Here is a 17,203-nt window from a genome sequence, read left to right as displayed (position 1 = left end):
TCAAACATAAATGTGGCCTGGCCCCATCCTACCTTTCTAATCTTCCTACACCTCACTCCCCAGTCACACACTGCCACCCAGTCACAGAGGCTCACCGTCCCCCCCAAACTTCCCCCTCCATTTCCCACCTCTCTGCCTTTGCCCTCACCATCCCTCTGCCTGGAATACTCTCCCTCCTCACTCCTGCCAGTTTGCTCCGAGATCCAGCCCAATCCCACCTTGTTGGGGAGGTCTTTCCAGGTCCTCCCCTGCCCCCCACTGCTGGTGCCTTCCCCTTTAAGGGGCTTTCCAACTACTCTGTACGTGTCTTGTATGTCCTGGTACGTGACATGACATCGGGAGCTCCTGGAGGGCAGGGACAGCATTCACCTTTCTCTGTGTGCTCAGGGCACAGCACGGTGCCCAGCATACAGTAAGTGCTTAATAAATACTTGCTACCTGATCAGCTGTTCAGTTTGTACACAAATGCACAAAGGATGGGTGATAAGGAGAATTAGAAACGTGAGGTGGTCAATGGCCCTCTTAGCTACTACTGAGATCTGGGTGGGAGGCGGGTGGGACCCACGGTTAGAAATTCCTCTGAAGGGATGACCGATTCAAGAGGTCCACTGGGGGCAGGCAGATGGCAAAGTGGATGATACCTTGACAGAGATCACCGGAGGGACAAACAGAAATGACATTGTCGTCAAAGGACATGGTGGGCCATCCGGACCGGGGAAGGACAGAGATGACAGACAAGCCCGGCAAGGAAGCACAACACTGTGACAACAAGGGAGCTTCCATTATCCAGACAATTGCTGGTGCTCCCGCTCGGCCCAAAGCAGGAGGCGGAGGAGGAGGATGGAGGGAGGGCTGCATGAAAGACCAGCCCCAGACCCCGGCTCAGCCATGCTCTAGGGGACTCTGGTCAAGCCCCTTCATCTCTCTGGGATTCGACGTCCTCATCTACAAAATGGGTGGGCGGACGAGATGACCTCACAGGATAAAAGCCTCGCTGGAGGCCTGAGGCAGGACGCGGGATCTCAGACACACGCCATCAGAGGACATTTGGTCAAACAGCTTGAATGAGGGGTCACGAGGAAATGGCTCACACACCCCCAGAGGGATCTGACACACAAGTTTTTATTAGACGCTGAAATCGGGTTGTGATTGAGGACTTCCCTGGGGAGATCAGAGGCCCTGTCTAGGGTTCAAATGAGGGATCAGGAAATAGGGGGAGAGCGGTAGACCCTGTAGGCCACCCTGCCCCACGCGTGACCCTAAACCTGCCCCCATCCCGGTCTTTGCTTGGGAATAAACCATCACCATTTACTGGTCCGCCTTTGGATGTGATATAGAAGGCCTATGTATGGCGTGTGTAGACATACGCCAGAATCTTTTTATGCAAACGTATTTAATATGCCTTTGCTGGAAGCCCAGCAAACTGACCTTCAGTCAGTCAGTCAAAAAGCATTTCTGTGTGCCAGACAGCTAGGCGGCACAGTGGATAGTATGCCAGATCTGAAGTCAGGAAGATTCATTTTCCTGAGTTCAAATCCAGCCTCAGACACTTACTAGCTTGGTGATCCTGGGCAAGTCACTCTACCCTTTTTGCCTCAGTTTCCTCATCTGCAAAATAAGCTGGAGAAAGAAATGGTAAACTACTCCAGTATCTCTGCCAAGAAAACCCCAAGTGGGGTCATGGAGAGTTAGACACAACTGAACACCACCACCAAAAAATACGATGTGCTAAGCACTGTGGAAGGAGAGAAAGGCAAAAAGACACGGGGGAAACACAGAAGGAAGGCACTAAGATTGAGGAGTAGTTAAAAAAGAGGGTCTTCTATATTTTCTCAATGCAAACCCACCATAAATAAATGCAGACCCACTGTGCCGGAGCAGAGGCCCAATGTTCAGGAGAATTATTGTGAGTGCTGGGGAGATGGGGAACCAGAACAAGAGTCTTGACAGCCAGCAGCTTTCCAAAGCCCTGCCTCAATCCCTGCAGGATCCATGACTGCCCTGTGCAGGAGCCCCCTTCTCAGACACAAATCTCGGCAGCCACGACTCAGTCAAGGTCTCTGCTGGCTGCCCCAGGCCAGTCGGGTGCTGAGGCTCTCCCAGCGCAGTCGGGCCGAGCCGGGGGTCGGTACCTGAGGCCCGTCCGGCTTGGTCGGACCTCCCGAGAACACGGGGTCAGATGTAAGCGTGGCCCTTCTCCCCCATCAGGAACAACGTGACGACCCCTTTGGAAACCTCAAGCTGAGCACCACTTCAGAAAGCCTGCAATCACATCTCATCCTGGTACTACTGATAGGATTTTGTTAATTAAACCCTGAAGCCCTCTAATTCAGGCTACAACTAGTTAACTCTCCAGGCTGGATCCCGCTAACCCAACAGGCTGACTTTTTTCAATCAGCAGCGTAATTGGCACATCTGCAGACAGGAAATCCTCCACACCGCTAAGTTTCCCAGTCTATTATCTGGGACACCTGGTGTGGGTGTGTTGATACAGGGAAAACAATGAATCACAGCCCCGACTATACTTCAATTAACCAGCTTTAACTGTTAATGTGCTTAATCCATAAGGGCGGAGTGTGAACAAAAGGACCTCATTCTCTTAAAATCTACCTTGGGCAGCAGCAGAGAAACAACCAGAGCCAGGCTTGGAGGCGGGAGGCCAAGGTGCGCCAGACACGAGGGGGCCCGCCCACGGCCGAAGGGGATTCACTGGTCTGGGGAGGCAAGATCAGCTGGGAACCGGGGCATTGCAGCCAGTGCTTTTTAAATCTACGTATGGGCTAGGGCAGCCTAGACATGAGGCCTGTAGGAGATAACTAAAACACACGGCATGCGTGGTGAACCTTGGGGGTGGTGGGAGCTATTAGGAGAAGACAGGTGGCTTGGCCCTTTGGGGAATTTCCTAGTTTGAACCTTGGGTGTCTCTGCTGAGGGGAAAGGGGCCCTTTCCTTGGTAGCCTTGCGTGAGCAAACGGCTTTGCTGCAGACTAAACGAGAGGCCTGCTTCTCAGAGAGCCACAGCATCATCTCCCCAGGTGGCACCTTTGTCAGCAGCAGGCACCCCCAAGGCTCCCTCCCATCTCCTCTCTAGGCATCCTGGATGCACTGTTTAGCACAGGGCATCTCCCTGTCTGAATGGGGGCAGCCACCTGGGGGTCCCTTCTGCCTTGGCACCCCAGCACCTGGCACACAGGAAATCCTCCCTTGGCACTTACTGACAGATGGCTTCTCTAAGGCAAACAGTTCATTCCCACCCTCCAGTCAATGGCGGGGCCCATGAAGCTCTGGCCTCCCAAGGAGGCCTGAGGAAGTCATTTCTGTTTAAAACAGGAAAAGGCCCTTGACTATTTATGAACCAACGATGAATGAACAAGTGTGAGGGCTGAGTCACCAGGGATGGTTTGCCCCTCTTGTGGCAGCCTGGCAGCCTCCCCTCTCCAGCGCCCTCACCACATGGGTGCTGGGCTCTTAACTGGCCCTCCAATTGCTCAGAAGGCTCCAACTGGACACCTCTCCCACCAAGGATGAGCCACTGAGTTCAGTTACTCCACAATAAGGTGAACCCTGGGCACTGCAGAGCTCTTCCTTTCCTGGGACTCCCATCCTACTTGTGGTATCAACATTCACGAAAGGACACTCCCCTAATCTATGTCTTGTAGGGTAAATGTCAGGATGAAGTTTAGAAGAGAACCTTACACACCTGGAGGGGAGGACGGTTCTTCTGAGAAAGGCAACGACCAGACTCGTCCCTCTTGCCAAGCTGCTTTCCCCTGCTGTTCTGACTAAATGGAGCAAGGCAGTAAAAATGGATGAAGTCTCGAGGAACATTCCAGTCTCTGCCTTCTCCTGTGGCCTTGTCCTTTCAAGGAGAGGTCCCGAGAGCCTCCTCCAAAGGGCCTGCCTACCATCTGCACGCAGCAAACTCTGGGGTGGAAGCCTCATTTCTTGTATTGGCTCGATGTTTAAAGACAACTAACAAACTGTGAGAAGTCTAACACACTTCCAAGACTGCCTGCCCATCAGAAAGACACAAAGGGAGCTGATTTCTGATGAGAAGTCTGACGGAACAAATGAGGGCGACTGACAAGGTTTCTTCAAGAGCCCAGCCTGGATTTATCTGCTGAAAATCTTAGCTCTGCTTCTCAGGACCTGCTTGCCCGCCCTGGGGCAGGTCGCCTTCCTAGTGGGTTGGATGCGATGACCACATCCAATGAGGCGGCTGTGGACAGAGCACTGGGCCTGGGGTCTCGAAGGCCTGAGTTCAGATCTTGCCTCAGGTTTACTAGCTGTGTGGCCCTGGGCAAGTCCCTTTACCGCTGTGTGCCTCAGTTTTCTCAACTGTAAAATAGGAATGAAACCAGCATCTACCTCCTATGGTTGTCGTGGGAAGCAAAGGAGATGATATTTGTAAAGTGTATGGTGCATAGCAGGGGCTTAAAATGCTTGTTCCTTCCCCCACTCCTTCCCCTTCTGAGGCTGCTTCCACTCTGAAATCTGAGCCTATGAGTGACGAAAAGAAATCCTAAATATTTAGAATGAAATGGAGGATTTTCACGTGAACTTTTAACATGGAACAATGTCTTCATCATCAAACTAGTAGATTTAGCCAAAACATCGAGGAGCCCGGCTACAACATCGAGGAGCCCGGCTACAACATCGAGGAGCCCGGCTACAACATCGAGGAGCCCGGCTACAACATCGAGGAGCCCGGCTACAACATCGAGAAGCCCGTCTACAACATCGAGGAGCCCGGCTACAACATCGAGGAGCTCGGCTACAACATTCCGGCTAGGGAGAGGGCCGGCTTCTGGGATTCCACCGATGTTGGGGCCTTTCCCTCCTCTACAACTGCTAGTCTGAGCTTGCTGCCCAGACGGCTGTGACCCGTCCAGGGCCCCAGAGCCAGCAGGTGTCAGAAGTGGGCCTGGCTGGGAGGCTGGCTCCCTGTCCCCTGGGTCCTGCTGCCTGGGACAAGAACCATGGCCTAGTTCTCGGGAGCTCCCAAAGGCCTTCTGACCCATGAGCCCCATGAGGCGGGAAGGGCCAATGTGACTTCGGTTTCACAGAGTGGGGAAATGGGCTCAGAGAAGGGAGTCACGTGTGCGTGGTCACCCAGTGAATGTGCCAAGCACTTGAAGCCTGAGCCTGGCTCTCCCCTCCCCACCACACCCCCCAGCACGTGGCTCCAAAGCACTCGCTATCTGAACCCTGAAATCCCTCATGAGAACCATTAAGGAGCCCCAGTTCTGGTTGGATCCCAAAGCTGGGCCAGGGCGGCCTCCCCTCTCCAGCCCACCTTGGCCCCCTAGAGCCTGAGGTCTGCTTTGGTGCTCTGCCCATTGTCCCTCCCACGCCATTAACCCAGAGTCTAATCCAGACAGAAATGAGCGCTTCCTTAAACAGTACTGGTAGATGCAAAGTACGCATTACACTCTGGGACGGGTGCAAACCAGTTCAGTAGCTGTGCTATGACTCCACAAGGTCCCAAGGTTGGCCTGGGCTCCCTTGAGTCCCAGGATCCTTCTTTTCTCTCCTTAAACAAAAATAAAGGGGCTACACTGTGGGTGGCTTTGGTCTTTCCACATTTGCCCTTCTTAGATAGACAGGTGGCGCATTTAGAGCCCTGCCCAACTCCTAAGACCCCGCAGGGCAAACACTATGGAGATGAACCTTCGGGCCTCTGTCCCTTCCTCCATCAGCTGAGGGGCTGGGGGAGACGGTGTCTGAGGGCCACTGTCCCTGGACTCAGAAAGCATCCCTCAGCTCTGTCCTTCCCTAGTCTAACAGGCCTTTCCAATAACGCTGATACGCTGATTCCATAATCAGTGTTGATTCTGGGTAAAGATGGCGGTCTTTAATAGCCAGAAAATGGGGCAGATCGTAAGGCACATGACAGAAACAGTAAATCCTGAAGGTGCCAGACTCACAACCTAACTTCCGCTAGTCTTCTGTTTCATGGGACATCTGCTACGTAAGTGCCCGGGTCTGAGGAGCGCGGCCGCCGGCTGGACTCAGGCTCAGGGATTGAGATCGGACTCCTAGGGAGGGGGAGCGGACCTGGCCTGGTTCGGAGTCAAAGAACTTGGCGAGCCTCAGTTTCCTCATCAGTCAAATGAGGGGCCGCCTCCTTCCGGCTCACTCCAGCTCAGGCGCTCTTCACTGTCTGTGTGTCCCGGAGCCCCTGGACCACCTGCTCTGCTCAGGGGAAGGGCTTTGAATCACCGAAGGCCTTGGACCAAGGTGATAACGTTCATGTCCTGGGCATCCTCGCTCCCCAGGGTAAGAACCGCTGAGCAGCAGCTCTGAGCTGGGGGTCCAGAGCAATTAGACAACACGAGTCTGAGTTCAAGTCTCAGCCCCATCCTCAGTTTCTTCAAGATAACACTGAATTGAGCAAAGACTCCTTGACGGTGTGGTAGGACCCCGGGTTGACTGCGGTCATTATTCTGCACAGCCTGGGATGCTGCGGAGGGCCTCAGAGGCCCTGGAGACCAAACTCCTCATTTCAGAGGGGAGCAGACTCAGGCCCAGGGAGGGGATGGGCTTGCTCTGGGACACCCACCCAGCGTCTAAGGTAGGCCCTACCGACCTCCTGGTTGGATATGGAGCCAACGAGATTATTATCTACATAAAGGCCACATCTCGAAGCGTTGGGTGAGAGTACGTCTTAGGGAGATGGCGGCCCCTCTAATCATGCCTAGGCCCCCAAGGATGGGGCTGGGGGTGAGTCAGGGGCCAAGACCCCAAGGCATCCAGAGGACAGACGTAGCGATGGCAGGATTCTGGGCAGGAAGAAGTCCCTCCCCACCGGGCAAAGCTTGCCCTCAATGCTCCCAGCATAACACAGATGGCCTTTGCAGCTGAGAGGCAGCCCCTGTGCGGAAGCCTCTGCCGGCACCCAGGCCCCAAAGGCCATGAAGGCTCAGGCTTGCGTGGAGACCCCTCCGTCTCACTGGGATTTCCAGTTTGGCCTGTGATAGCTTGTTTGTACATTGGTTTATCTGGTGTCTCCCTGTTAGATTGGCAGCTCCCTGAGGGCAGGAACTGTCTTCTGCCTTCTTCTGTATCCCCAGAGCCCTAAATGCGCACAGTGCCTGGTATGCAGTAGGTGCTTACTAAACACTGATGGAGACACGAGGCAGGTCTGGTGGGTTTGTCAGACTCATGGTGCCATTGCAGGCCTCAGTCTCCCTCCCTGGCCTGGATGATTCTGCAGACCCTTCCGAGCTCTGATACGCTCTGATCTCTGGCTTCTTCCAGCTCTAATTTTCCAGGTTTCTCTAAGATTCACTTTAGAAAGAAGGATCTGGAGATGCTCGGCAGAGAGAAAAGACGCTCTGGGGAGAGGGATGTGATTCCTGTCTTCAAACGTTTGAGGAGCCATCTCACCTAGAGTAGGAATTAGCCTTGGTCTGCTGAGTGCTGGAAGGTGGAAGCTAAAGGGAGGCAGACTGGTATAAAAAAAGAAGAATCTTCTGACAATCAGCGTTACCCAACGGCAGTCAGTGACTGCCCGGCCAGGTAGTGAGCTCCCCATCACCAGAGGTCTTCAAGCAGAGGACATGTTGAGCGCTTAGAAGAAGATTCAGGCAGGGATAAGCCTCAGTGGTTTTGAATTCTATGAGACTCTATTTTTCTTTTCTTTTTTAAATAATATTTTATTTTTCTCCAATTACATGTTGAGAGAATTTTAAACATTTTTTTAAAGTTCTGAGTTTCAAATTCTATCTGTCTCCCCACCCCAAGACAGTAAGAAATCTGATATGTCACACATGTGCAATCATGTCGACCATTTCTGGAGTAGTCATTTTGTACAAGAAAACTCAAACAAGAAAGAAAGAAAGAAGGTGAGAAACAGCAGTCTTGAAGAGACTCTACTTTTCTAAAGGCCTGGCTCAGTAAAGCACCCGGGGAGACGACGGGGAGCTCACCACCCAGGCTCCATGTTAGAAAGGACCCTGTTTACCCTTGACCCAGCCGGGAAGGTCCCCCGGGCCACACCAGAGGCAGAAAACCAGACACGGAAAGGGACACGCTGTCTGCTCGTGTCTCTAGGTGACTCAGACTTACCTATGGCCCACATGACCGTGTCAAAGATGTCCGTCTCTTCTCTGCCTGCCTTGTGGTTGTGCCAGGTGACTTGCAGGCGCTTGTTCTCGAGTTTCTCCAATTTTTTCATCGTACAATGCTTCAAAAACTTGGTGCCGTGTGACTCCATGTAGTCGGTCACCAGCAGGGCCATTTGCTGCAAAGTAAAACCACAAATGTTGACAGGGGAAGATGCCCGTCCAGTAGCGCATGTGTGCCGCCTTCTAGAGCGGGGCCTGCACCGTCAAGGGAAGCACGCATGCTCTGTAGGCCAACTGTACACGAACAGGAAAGCCGACAAAACAGCCTTGTCTTGTTCCCCACTGGGTGCCAAGGCCGCTACAGGCTCTGTGCGCTCTAAGAAGGTCTTGCCAACTGGCGGTTATGGGGCCCAAGCCTCCTGGGCTCCCAACTGTTGAGAGGGGCCTGACTTGGCTGGGTGCTGGGGGAGCACCAGGGAACACCTCCCTTAGGATGGAAATCCAGGTGAATGAAGGAATGGGCCAGAGGGAGGCATAAAGCGCTGGCAACCCACGGGGCCCTAGCTAAGGTGAAGGCGGGCGTGATGCAAACTCCCCATCTTCACTCCTGCAGGCCACCATGTGTAAGACCTGTGGGTCTTATCTTGGCGTTCCGACTCCTGGTCTTTATGTAGTTTCCTGACCTGAGCCTGCTGGCTTCCTGAGGGCTCTGAGGGAGGTGAGGGAGAAAGGGCCAGGAGAGCTAGAGGGCCTGGGATCGAATCTGGGCTCTGCCATTTACTAGCTAGGGAACCTTGGACAGCTCCCTCTCCCTCCCTGAGTCTCAGTTTCTCTATCTGTAAACAAGTGGGTTGGGACTCCAGGAAGTTACGGTCTTTCCCTTGTGGCTCCAGCGTTTGGGGGTGCTGGGTCTATTGGCGACGGGTGGGTACTGTCATCAAATTTGACATGTCCTGGCTGAGGGCTCTGGGCTCGGGCCTCTTTTGAACCCAACCCACGAGTCCCCCAGAAAGCCTGAGACAGCAGCAGGAATGGTAGGAATTTGTCCTCCCACTTCCCCATATGCATGTGAGCATGCACACACATGTGCAGACACATGCGCAAGCCTGGCTGTCCACAAAGGGAAGCAGCAGCCGGCCCCAACCTGGTGACTCTGGCAGGAAGGACGGAGGACAAATGTCTGTCTGCATGCTCCTTCCTTGGGCTCAGGACACTGCGCAGGCCAAGAGGAGAGGGCCTCACCATGCAGCCCAGCCCGTACAGCCACAGGAACTTGGTCTCGGGGGTTCCTGTCCCACAACTTTTCCCTTTGGGGAGAAAACAAGCTGATGTCTCCACCTAGCCTCATGTAAAACCAAGGACTATTAGAATTCACTCCTTACAGAATTCAGGAAGCCTACTGGCCATAAGCAGCGACCATCGGCTTATCCAAGAAGGTGACAAAACTCACCTCCAACACTCCTGCCCCACTCGAGAACAAAACGACAGTGCTTGAACGGAGATGGAAGGCTTGGGGGAGCCAAGGATGACCCCCAGCTTCTTAAATAAGTCCTGAGAACCTGGGGTGGCCGAGGCCTCCTTGGTAAAAAACTCATCCTTCATAGGCCCTGCGGGCATTCCATCAAACAGCCAATCTTGGAGAGGCCAAGGGGCCCAACAGAGGGAATGTGCTTTGGGCTGCTTAAGTGGATAGAACATGAGGCATGGAGTCAGGAAGACCTAAGTTCAAATCCTGCCTCAGAGACTTACTAACTGGGTGACCCTGGACAAGTCACTTCCATTCTGTCTGCCTCAGTTTCCTCACTTGTGAAATGGGACAAATGGCACGGAGTTCCTCGGATTGCTGTGAGGATCTCCTGAGATAACATGTAAAGGGCTTTGCCAATCTTGAGGCACTGCAGAAATGTATGCCGTTATGATGAAGAATTAGTGGGCTTCCATCGTGAAACCCACTGCCCTTGTCTGCCCATTGCTTGGGCTACTCTTAAGATCCCCTCAAAAAAAGGAAAAAAAGGGATCGATCACAGCCATAAATGATCACCTTGCTCTGCGTGGAGCAGCAGAGACAGCCTTGGAGTGGGAATCAGAAGGACTTGGGTTCACATCCTGACTCTGAGTTACCACTTGCCCTCTCTGGCCTCTGCTGACCTCCAAGGCCTTTCCAACTCGAAATCACAGACCCAGAGAACGTGAAGAGCTGGAAAAGGCCTCGGAGAGCACCTTGGAGGAGATGGCAAGGTCCTAGGGGGCCTCAGAGCACCCCAGGGAGGGATGCTGCTCTCCCTTGAGCTCTCAGGCGGAGGTGGGCAGCTGCTAGGAGGGGACGAGGGGGACCCTCGGGCAAGGCTGAAACCCCCATTCTCCCGTGGCCAGTCACATAACAGGAGTGTGGGTGTGGAACAGGGAAAAGGGCAGGATATCAGGAGGGCTCCAACTCTGGTCCGACGCTCAATGCCTGTGTAGCCCTGGATAAGCCACCTCTTCTCACCGGGCCTCAGTTTCCTCATCGGTCACAAGAAGGGGCTGAACCAGACGTCAGCCCCTTCCAGCTCTAGACCCTTGACCTCATTCCATATACCTGCCTGTAGCTTTCTAGTGTAGCCTCCTTCACTAACATCCTTGGTGACGGATGCTTCATCTTGGCTTGGAAGGGCACCCTGGCTGCTCGTACAACACTAACTCTGATCGAACTGAGTCCAGGCATGGGCCCAGGGACGAAGGACCGAGCAAAGGCTGGTCCGAGGGGCCCATCCCTTCCAGGCTGCAGACCGTCCTCTGAGGCCCTGGGGGGCTGGGAGAGGGGAAGAGACGATCCTCACACGGAGACCTGGGGATTTAAAGAGCCGTAGAAGCTACCGTACTGCTGGGTACATGGATGTACTGTGGGGATCACAGTGCCCAGATGAGAGTCGAGGCAAAGGGGATAGAATTGGGCAGGACGCTTCACTGAGTGGGGGGACGGGGGAATGGCCACTGACTCGGTAACAACCTCCCACGAGACTCTTCGTCTCTCGGGGCCTCTGAGGACCCTTCTAGCTCTGATCTTCACGAAGCGGAAGGAGCTATCGCTCATTGGACGTCTTCAGGCAAAAGCCAGAGACCCTGGAGGGACCTTGTCGGGGTAGCTGTCACAAGGTATTCTGTTTAGGCCTTGGGGGTCCCCGATTCTGTGCTTCTCTAACACCGACGGTGAGGCGTCATCACCATCACACTCTGAAACAGGGCTGTCTCAAAAAGCAATACGGAGAAATGAGAGGTGGTGTGGTTTGATGGTGAGCGCCGTGTTCAGGGTCTTGGCTCTGGGAGCCTGGACAGATCACGTCACCTCTCAGAGTCTCATAGAAGAGAAGACGCCCTCACCAGGAATCCCATGCCAACGGAATGCCCGTTTCTGTCCCTATCCCCTGCCCGTAGGGAATAAGAGACAAAGGCGCTGGTCACTGACCCTCCCCCATGGCCGTACAGCCTTCCGCCTGCACCTAGTACTTGACTGTCTCCCCCTCTAGACTGGGAGCCCACCGAGGGCAGGGGCCGTCTTCTGCCCTTCTCTGGATCCCCAGGGCTTCGCACAGGGCCTGGCACCATAGGAAGCACCTCAGAAATGTAGCTTTACTGACGGACGGACAGATTTTTAATAGAAAAATTTCTTTTGAAGTGTTGTGGGTTTTTCAAAAAGCAGATTCTCTAGCACAAGCTTCCTGTTTGTCAGACCACCTGGCAGGTGTTTTTGCTGGAGATGCCAGAACACTTTGCCACAGAAGCACCGCACGCATATTTGGGAGGAGGCACCGATGATTCGCACATCCACAGCGAAGCCACGGCCTGTCAGGGTCTCCGCGTCCTTCTGACGGGTCTAGTCAGCGATGCCCCACTCCCAAAAAGCGTGCTTCCTGCCCACAGATGGGCCCTCTGCACCAAGCCACCCACACAGAACTAAGGAAGGGCGTTCTTGGCTCGTCTGAGAACGTTTTACTTTCAGCCCACAATGGGGGGCTGGCATCGCTGTAAAGCATATTTCAGGACGAGCCCTCTCTGAAACCCGATCTAGGGCTCCTCCCAGCCCAACTCCCAACCTGGCTCAGCAGCCACCCTGAAGGTAGACCCACAGGTCTGGGGGTGGAGGGCCCCCAAGGACCACGTCTCCTCAAATGTTGCCTGGCTCAGGGTACAGGGCTCAGGCAGGAGCCTGGGGCCTGGCTTTTTGGCCTTGGCAGGCAGACGCACGGGGTCCTTGGGTTGGGAAAACAGCACCAAGGCAGTGCCCAGCCACTTGGGGGGAATTCTGCATAGATGAAATATGCAGAAAAGGAAGATACCACAGAGAATGACTTCTGCTCTCCTGCCATCACACCTCCTTCTGTGACCACCAGTCACTGAATCAGGCAACAAGCATTTTTTAGCACCTATTCTGTGCATGTACATAAAGAAAGGCAAAAACACAGCTCCTTGCCCCCAGATACTCTCCTTCACACTGTAACGGGGGAGAAAATCACATTCCATGAACCTCCAAAGGATCACTGGCTTAACTGCCCTGAAGCATTGGTTAAAACTTACCGCAATCCTGTTCGCTGCAAGCTCGGGGAGGATTTCAAGCGCCCTTAAATGTCTCCTAAAGCTGTGAACTGGTCCAGCCATCCTGGAGAGCTATCTGGAACTCTGCCCAAAGGGCCATCAAACCATGCGTACCTTTGGCCCAGCAGTACCATTGTTAGGTCTGTACCCCAAAGATATCAAAAAAGGACAAGGAGCTACGTGTACGAAAATATCTACAGCAGCTCTTTTTGGCGTGGCAAAGAACTGGCAATTGAGAAGATGCCTATGAACTGTGGAATGGCTGAATGAGTTGTGTGTGGTATATGACCATAATGGATTATTACTGTGCCATAAGAAATGTTAAGGGGATGGTTTCAGAAAGACCTAGGAAGACTTATATGAACTGATGCAGAGTGAAGTGAGCAGAACCAGGAAAACATCGTACACAGTAACGGCAACATTGTAACGATGATCAACTGGGAAAGAGTTGGCTACTCTGTTCAAGACAATGATGCAGGACAATTCCAAAGGACCTTTGATTTGAAACATGTTAACCCCTCTAGGGAGAGAGATGCTGGACTCTGGGTGCAAAATGGACAGTGGATAGAGCACTGGCCCTGGAATCAGGAGGACTTGAGTTCAAATCTGACCGCAGACAGCATGATACTCACTAGCTGTGTGACCCTGGGCAAGTCACTTAACCTCAATTGCCTTGCCAAGAAAAAAAAATAAAAAAAACAAAAAAAAACCCCCAAAACCAAAATGGACCATCTATTTTTCCCTTTCTGTATTTTTCTTGCTTTTCTTTTGCCACATGGCTAATGTGGAAATACGTTTTGCATGATTTCACATATTTAATGGGCATCATATTTCTTGCCTTCTCAATGGGTGGAAGAAGGGTGAAGGGAGTAAGAAAGATGGAACTAAAAATAAAAATGTAAAAGAAAAGTCAAGTCTCCCGAGATGTGCTGGCGTCGTGGGGATAGCTAACAAACTCCTTGTCTGTCTGTTTTATGGTTTTTTTAAAGTCTGCCTTGCAGGGTTTGGCACACAACAGGTGCTTCATAAATGCTAGAGCCCATGGCTTGCCCACCTTCGAAAACTGCTCCCTTGGTTTGTCTATCCCCACCGGCTATGGGCCTCGATCTCTGCTCTTTAGGGCCAAATGCCTTGGGAACATCATCTACCTCTGCTGCTTCCCCTTTCACTCCTCTCTCTCTCTTCCCGGCTTCTGACCTTATCATTCCCCCCAAAGTGCTCTCTCCAAAGTGACTGATGCTTCTTTTAGCTGCCAAATCCAAAGGCCTTTTCTCCATCCTCCCCCTCCTCGGCCTCTCTGCGGCCTTGGGCACTGTCCGTCACTCTCTCCTCCTGGATCTTCTCTTCTCTCTGAGAGTTCAGGACACTGTCTCTCCTGGTTCTCCTCCTCCCTCCCTGACCTTGGCTCCTTCTCCGTCTCCTTTGTCTCCTCCTCCGGGTCATGCCCTCTCACCATAGGTGTCCCTCAGGGCTCTGTCCCGAGCCCCCTTTTCTTCTCCCTCTGTGCTACTTTGCTCAGTGATCTCATCAGCTCCCCTGGGTTTAATTCCCATCTCTATGCTGATGATTCTCAGATCTCTTATCTCCACTTCTAGTCTGTCCTGAGCTACAGTCACACATCACAAATAATCTTGTGGATGTGTCAACTTCGATGCCCCAGAGGCATCTCCAGCTCAACATGGCTGAAACAGAACTCCTTATCTTTCCCCTCCACCCCCCCCCGCCTGTCTTTCCTACTTCCCTCATTGTGAGAAGACGCCACTAATCTGGCCTCCCGGATTCACACCCTCGATGCACTCACACTCATCCCACATACACAGCCTGTGGTCAAACTGCATTTTCTCAGGTGCATCTCCTCTCCTGCAGGCCCCACCCATCACCCCACCCCTGGACTATCATTAGGGCCCTCTGGGAGGGTCTCCCTGCCTTGAGCTTCTCTCTCCTCCGAGACATCTTTTACTGGCTATTACACTGATCTTGCTAAAGCAGGTCTGACCATATCATTTCCCATTTCCTCTGGGATAAAGTCCTCGGTCTGGCATCTAAAGCCCATCGTGACCTGAGCCCTTCTACCTGTCTGTGTATGCCTGTCCCAGGCCATCCTTTCTCCCTCTCCCTCCTACAAGTGGCCTTTCCTACCCCCCATCTGAGCCTGTCCTCTGATTTCCTCCCCCATTAGACTGGAAGCAGCTGGAGGGCAGGGCAGCTTTTGCCTTTCTTGGAACCCTGGTGCTTAGCCCAGGGCATGGTGCCTCGCTGGCACTTAATCAATGCTGATGGACTGGATGGCTGCCCGTCTCCTGGCCGGTCTGCGGCTAGCTGTGGTTCCCTCTCCTCAGGACCCATTTTCTAGGCCCCAGTCAGCCCCTCTTGGGCAGCCGGGAGCTGGAGGACCTGGCGGTGAGCTCAGCTCTGCTAGTCACCACCTCCCCATCGTAGCCTCGGTTTCCCCTGTGTGGCCAGGGTGCTATGGTCCTGGCGTTCCCTACTACCTGGGCCGACTGTGGGGACAGACCTGGGCTGTAAAAACCCGTGTGCGTCTATGCCACACCAGGCCACAGACAGGTCACACTCCCCCGACCCGGCTGGTGGAGAAGCCGAGGCTACCTTCCAACTGCACTCATCTCTCCAGGGTTTGCCTCTTTCCTTCTTTTCTAAGTGAAATCAGCCTAAGGGGGGACGGCCCGTGTCCACAATAACACCATGCGTTCATATGGACACGCACCTGCACAGGGTCACACAGTCGCAGACCTCAGGCTAGGAGGGACCTTGGTGGTCAAAGAGTCCGAGGGGGAAACTGAGGCCCAGAGATGGGGCCTTGCTAAAGGACATGCAGGTGGGAGTGTCTGAGGTGGGATTTGAACTCAGTGCTTCCTGCCTCTACCTGCTGCATGACATGCATGACATTGCTTCTCTAATCTCCACCTCATCAGTCAGGAGGCAACCCGGCCTGAGACAGGAATCCCTAACCACCACTCTGCCGGCACTGGCCAAAACCCCACGTTTCCTCAGACGTGATTTGGTGGCATCCCCAGTGACGGCCACATCTGCCCGCACCCCCATACACTGCGCTTCTCCTGGGTCTCACGGGGATGGCCATGGCTGCCCGTGTCCCCACAAGCCACACCCCTCCTGGGTCACATGGGGACGGCCACAGCTGCCCACGCCCCCACACACTGCGCCCCTCCTGGGTCGCACAGTGACGGCCACGGCTGCCCGCGCCCCCACACACTGCGCCCCTCCGGGGTCGCACGGGGACGGCCATGGCTGCCCGTGCCCCCACATGCCACGCCTCTCCTGGGTTGCACCGGTTGATCTGGATCCCATGGTGAGGAGGCCTCCCATTCAATTAGGGGTCAGGTTTCCAGAACTGGGCAGCAGACGAGAAGCCAAGGGAAGGATCCCGAGCCCTCCCAGGTCGCTGGGGTGCCCGTTGCCCACCAGGAAGCCCAGCAGTGTCCGGCGACAGTGAATCACAAGCACACCAACATCTACCTGGTCAAAGCCTCGCAGCGGGATGCTTCTCATCATGACGGTGGCGTCCAGGCCAAAGCCCGTGAGGAATCCCGCGCACTCCAAGGACACATCTGGGAAGGGAGTGACTCAAGGAAAGAACTGTGGCATCCAGAGATCAGGGAGGGAAATGATGATAATAGCTGGTGCTGATGTAGCACTGAGGTTTGCACAGCACCGTGTGGGCATGATCACCTTTAAGTCTCACAAATACAGCCCTGGGAGGCAGGGGCTATTATTGCTCCCATTTTACAGTTGAGGTAACTGAGGCTGAGAGGGGTGAAGAGACCTGCCAGGGTCACACAGTAAGTTACGCGTCTGAGGCAGGATTTGAACTCAGATCCTTCTGACTTCAGGCTCAGTGCTGTGCATCAGGTCCCTGCCAGCCCCCAGAGAACCTTTTTCCTGCCCAAAGTGCCATCCCACAGACTCACAGCCCATCAGGCCTAGAAGCCCCTTAGTATCCCTCTGAACGGGAATCCTGGCTGGAACCCTCTGACAAGCAAGTTGGAAACACTCAACACACTCTGGGTGGCACTGGGAATGGGCACAATGCTGTGGAAATCATTTTATATTATCAGACAAGAAAAGTCACGGCTGATAACCTCGATCCAGCAAACCCTCTGCTAAGCATAAGGACACAAAGAAAAGTGACCAGTGGACCAAAATACTCCCCGCAGAATTATCTACAGCAGTGGAGTCAGACTCCAATGGAGATGGATCACATGTTAACTTAGAAAACCACAAATTTACGTTACGTTGTATTTTTACTTTGTTCACCATTTCCCAATTCCATTTTAATTGGCAAGTTTGACACCTCTGATCTTTACAGGAGCAAAAACTACCTCTTGTCTGAGGAATATCCAACAAAATATGATGCATGAACGTAACAGTTCATGGGATGCTGCTGGGGTGGGGCCTTCTGTTCTGCTCTGGGACAACATCTTTGGTCCTTTCCAGCAGCCCACTCCCTTTCTGGAATCCGTGAGCCTCACTCCCTGGGCTGCCCCTCGTGCTGAGAAGAGGCCAGTCATCAGAGGCCAGGGGCT

General features: G+C 53.6%; 1 protein-coding gene across 6 annotated transcripts in view; it reads right to left on the bottom strand.

Annotated features, from left to right (window-relative positions):
* Positions 1-17,203, bottom strand: part of TXNRD2 (thioredoxin reductase 2) — a 95,684-nt gene that overhangs the window by 43,524 nt on the left and 34,957 nt on the right. For all 6 annotated transcript variants that reach the window (XM_027859393.1, XM_027859391.1, XM_027859392.1 and 3 more), the window contains exons 10-11: positions 16,137-16,228; positions 8,071-8,245 (exon numbers count right to left, since the gene is read on the bottom strand). In XM_027859393.1, coding sequence (XP_027715194.1) covers positions 8,071-8,245; positions 16,137-16,228 — 267 coding nt within the window. The remainder of the gene's footprint in view (positions 1-8,070; positions 8,246-16,136; positions 16,229-17,203) is intronic.

This window comes from Vombatus ursinus, unplaced genomic scaffold, assembly GCF_900497805.2.
Source record: "Vombatus ursinus unplaced genomic scaffold, bare-nosed wombat genome assembly UNPS02014167.1, whole genome shotgun sequence".
Lineage (NCBI taxonomy): Eukaryota > Metazoa > Chordata > Mammalia > Diprotodontia > Vombatidae > Vombatus > Vombatus ursinus.
This window is presented reverse-complemented; position numbering and strand designations above follow the sequence as displayed.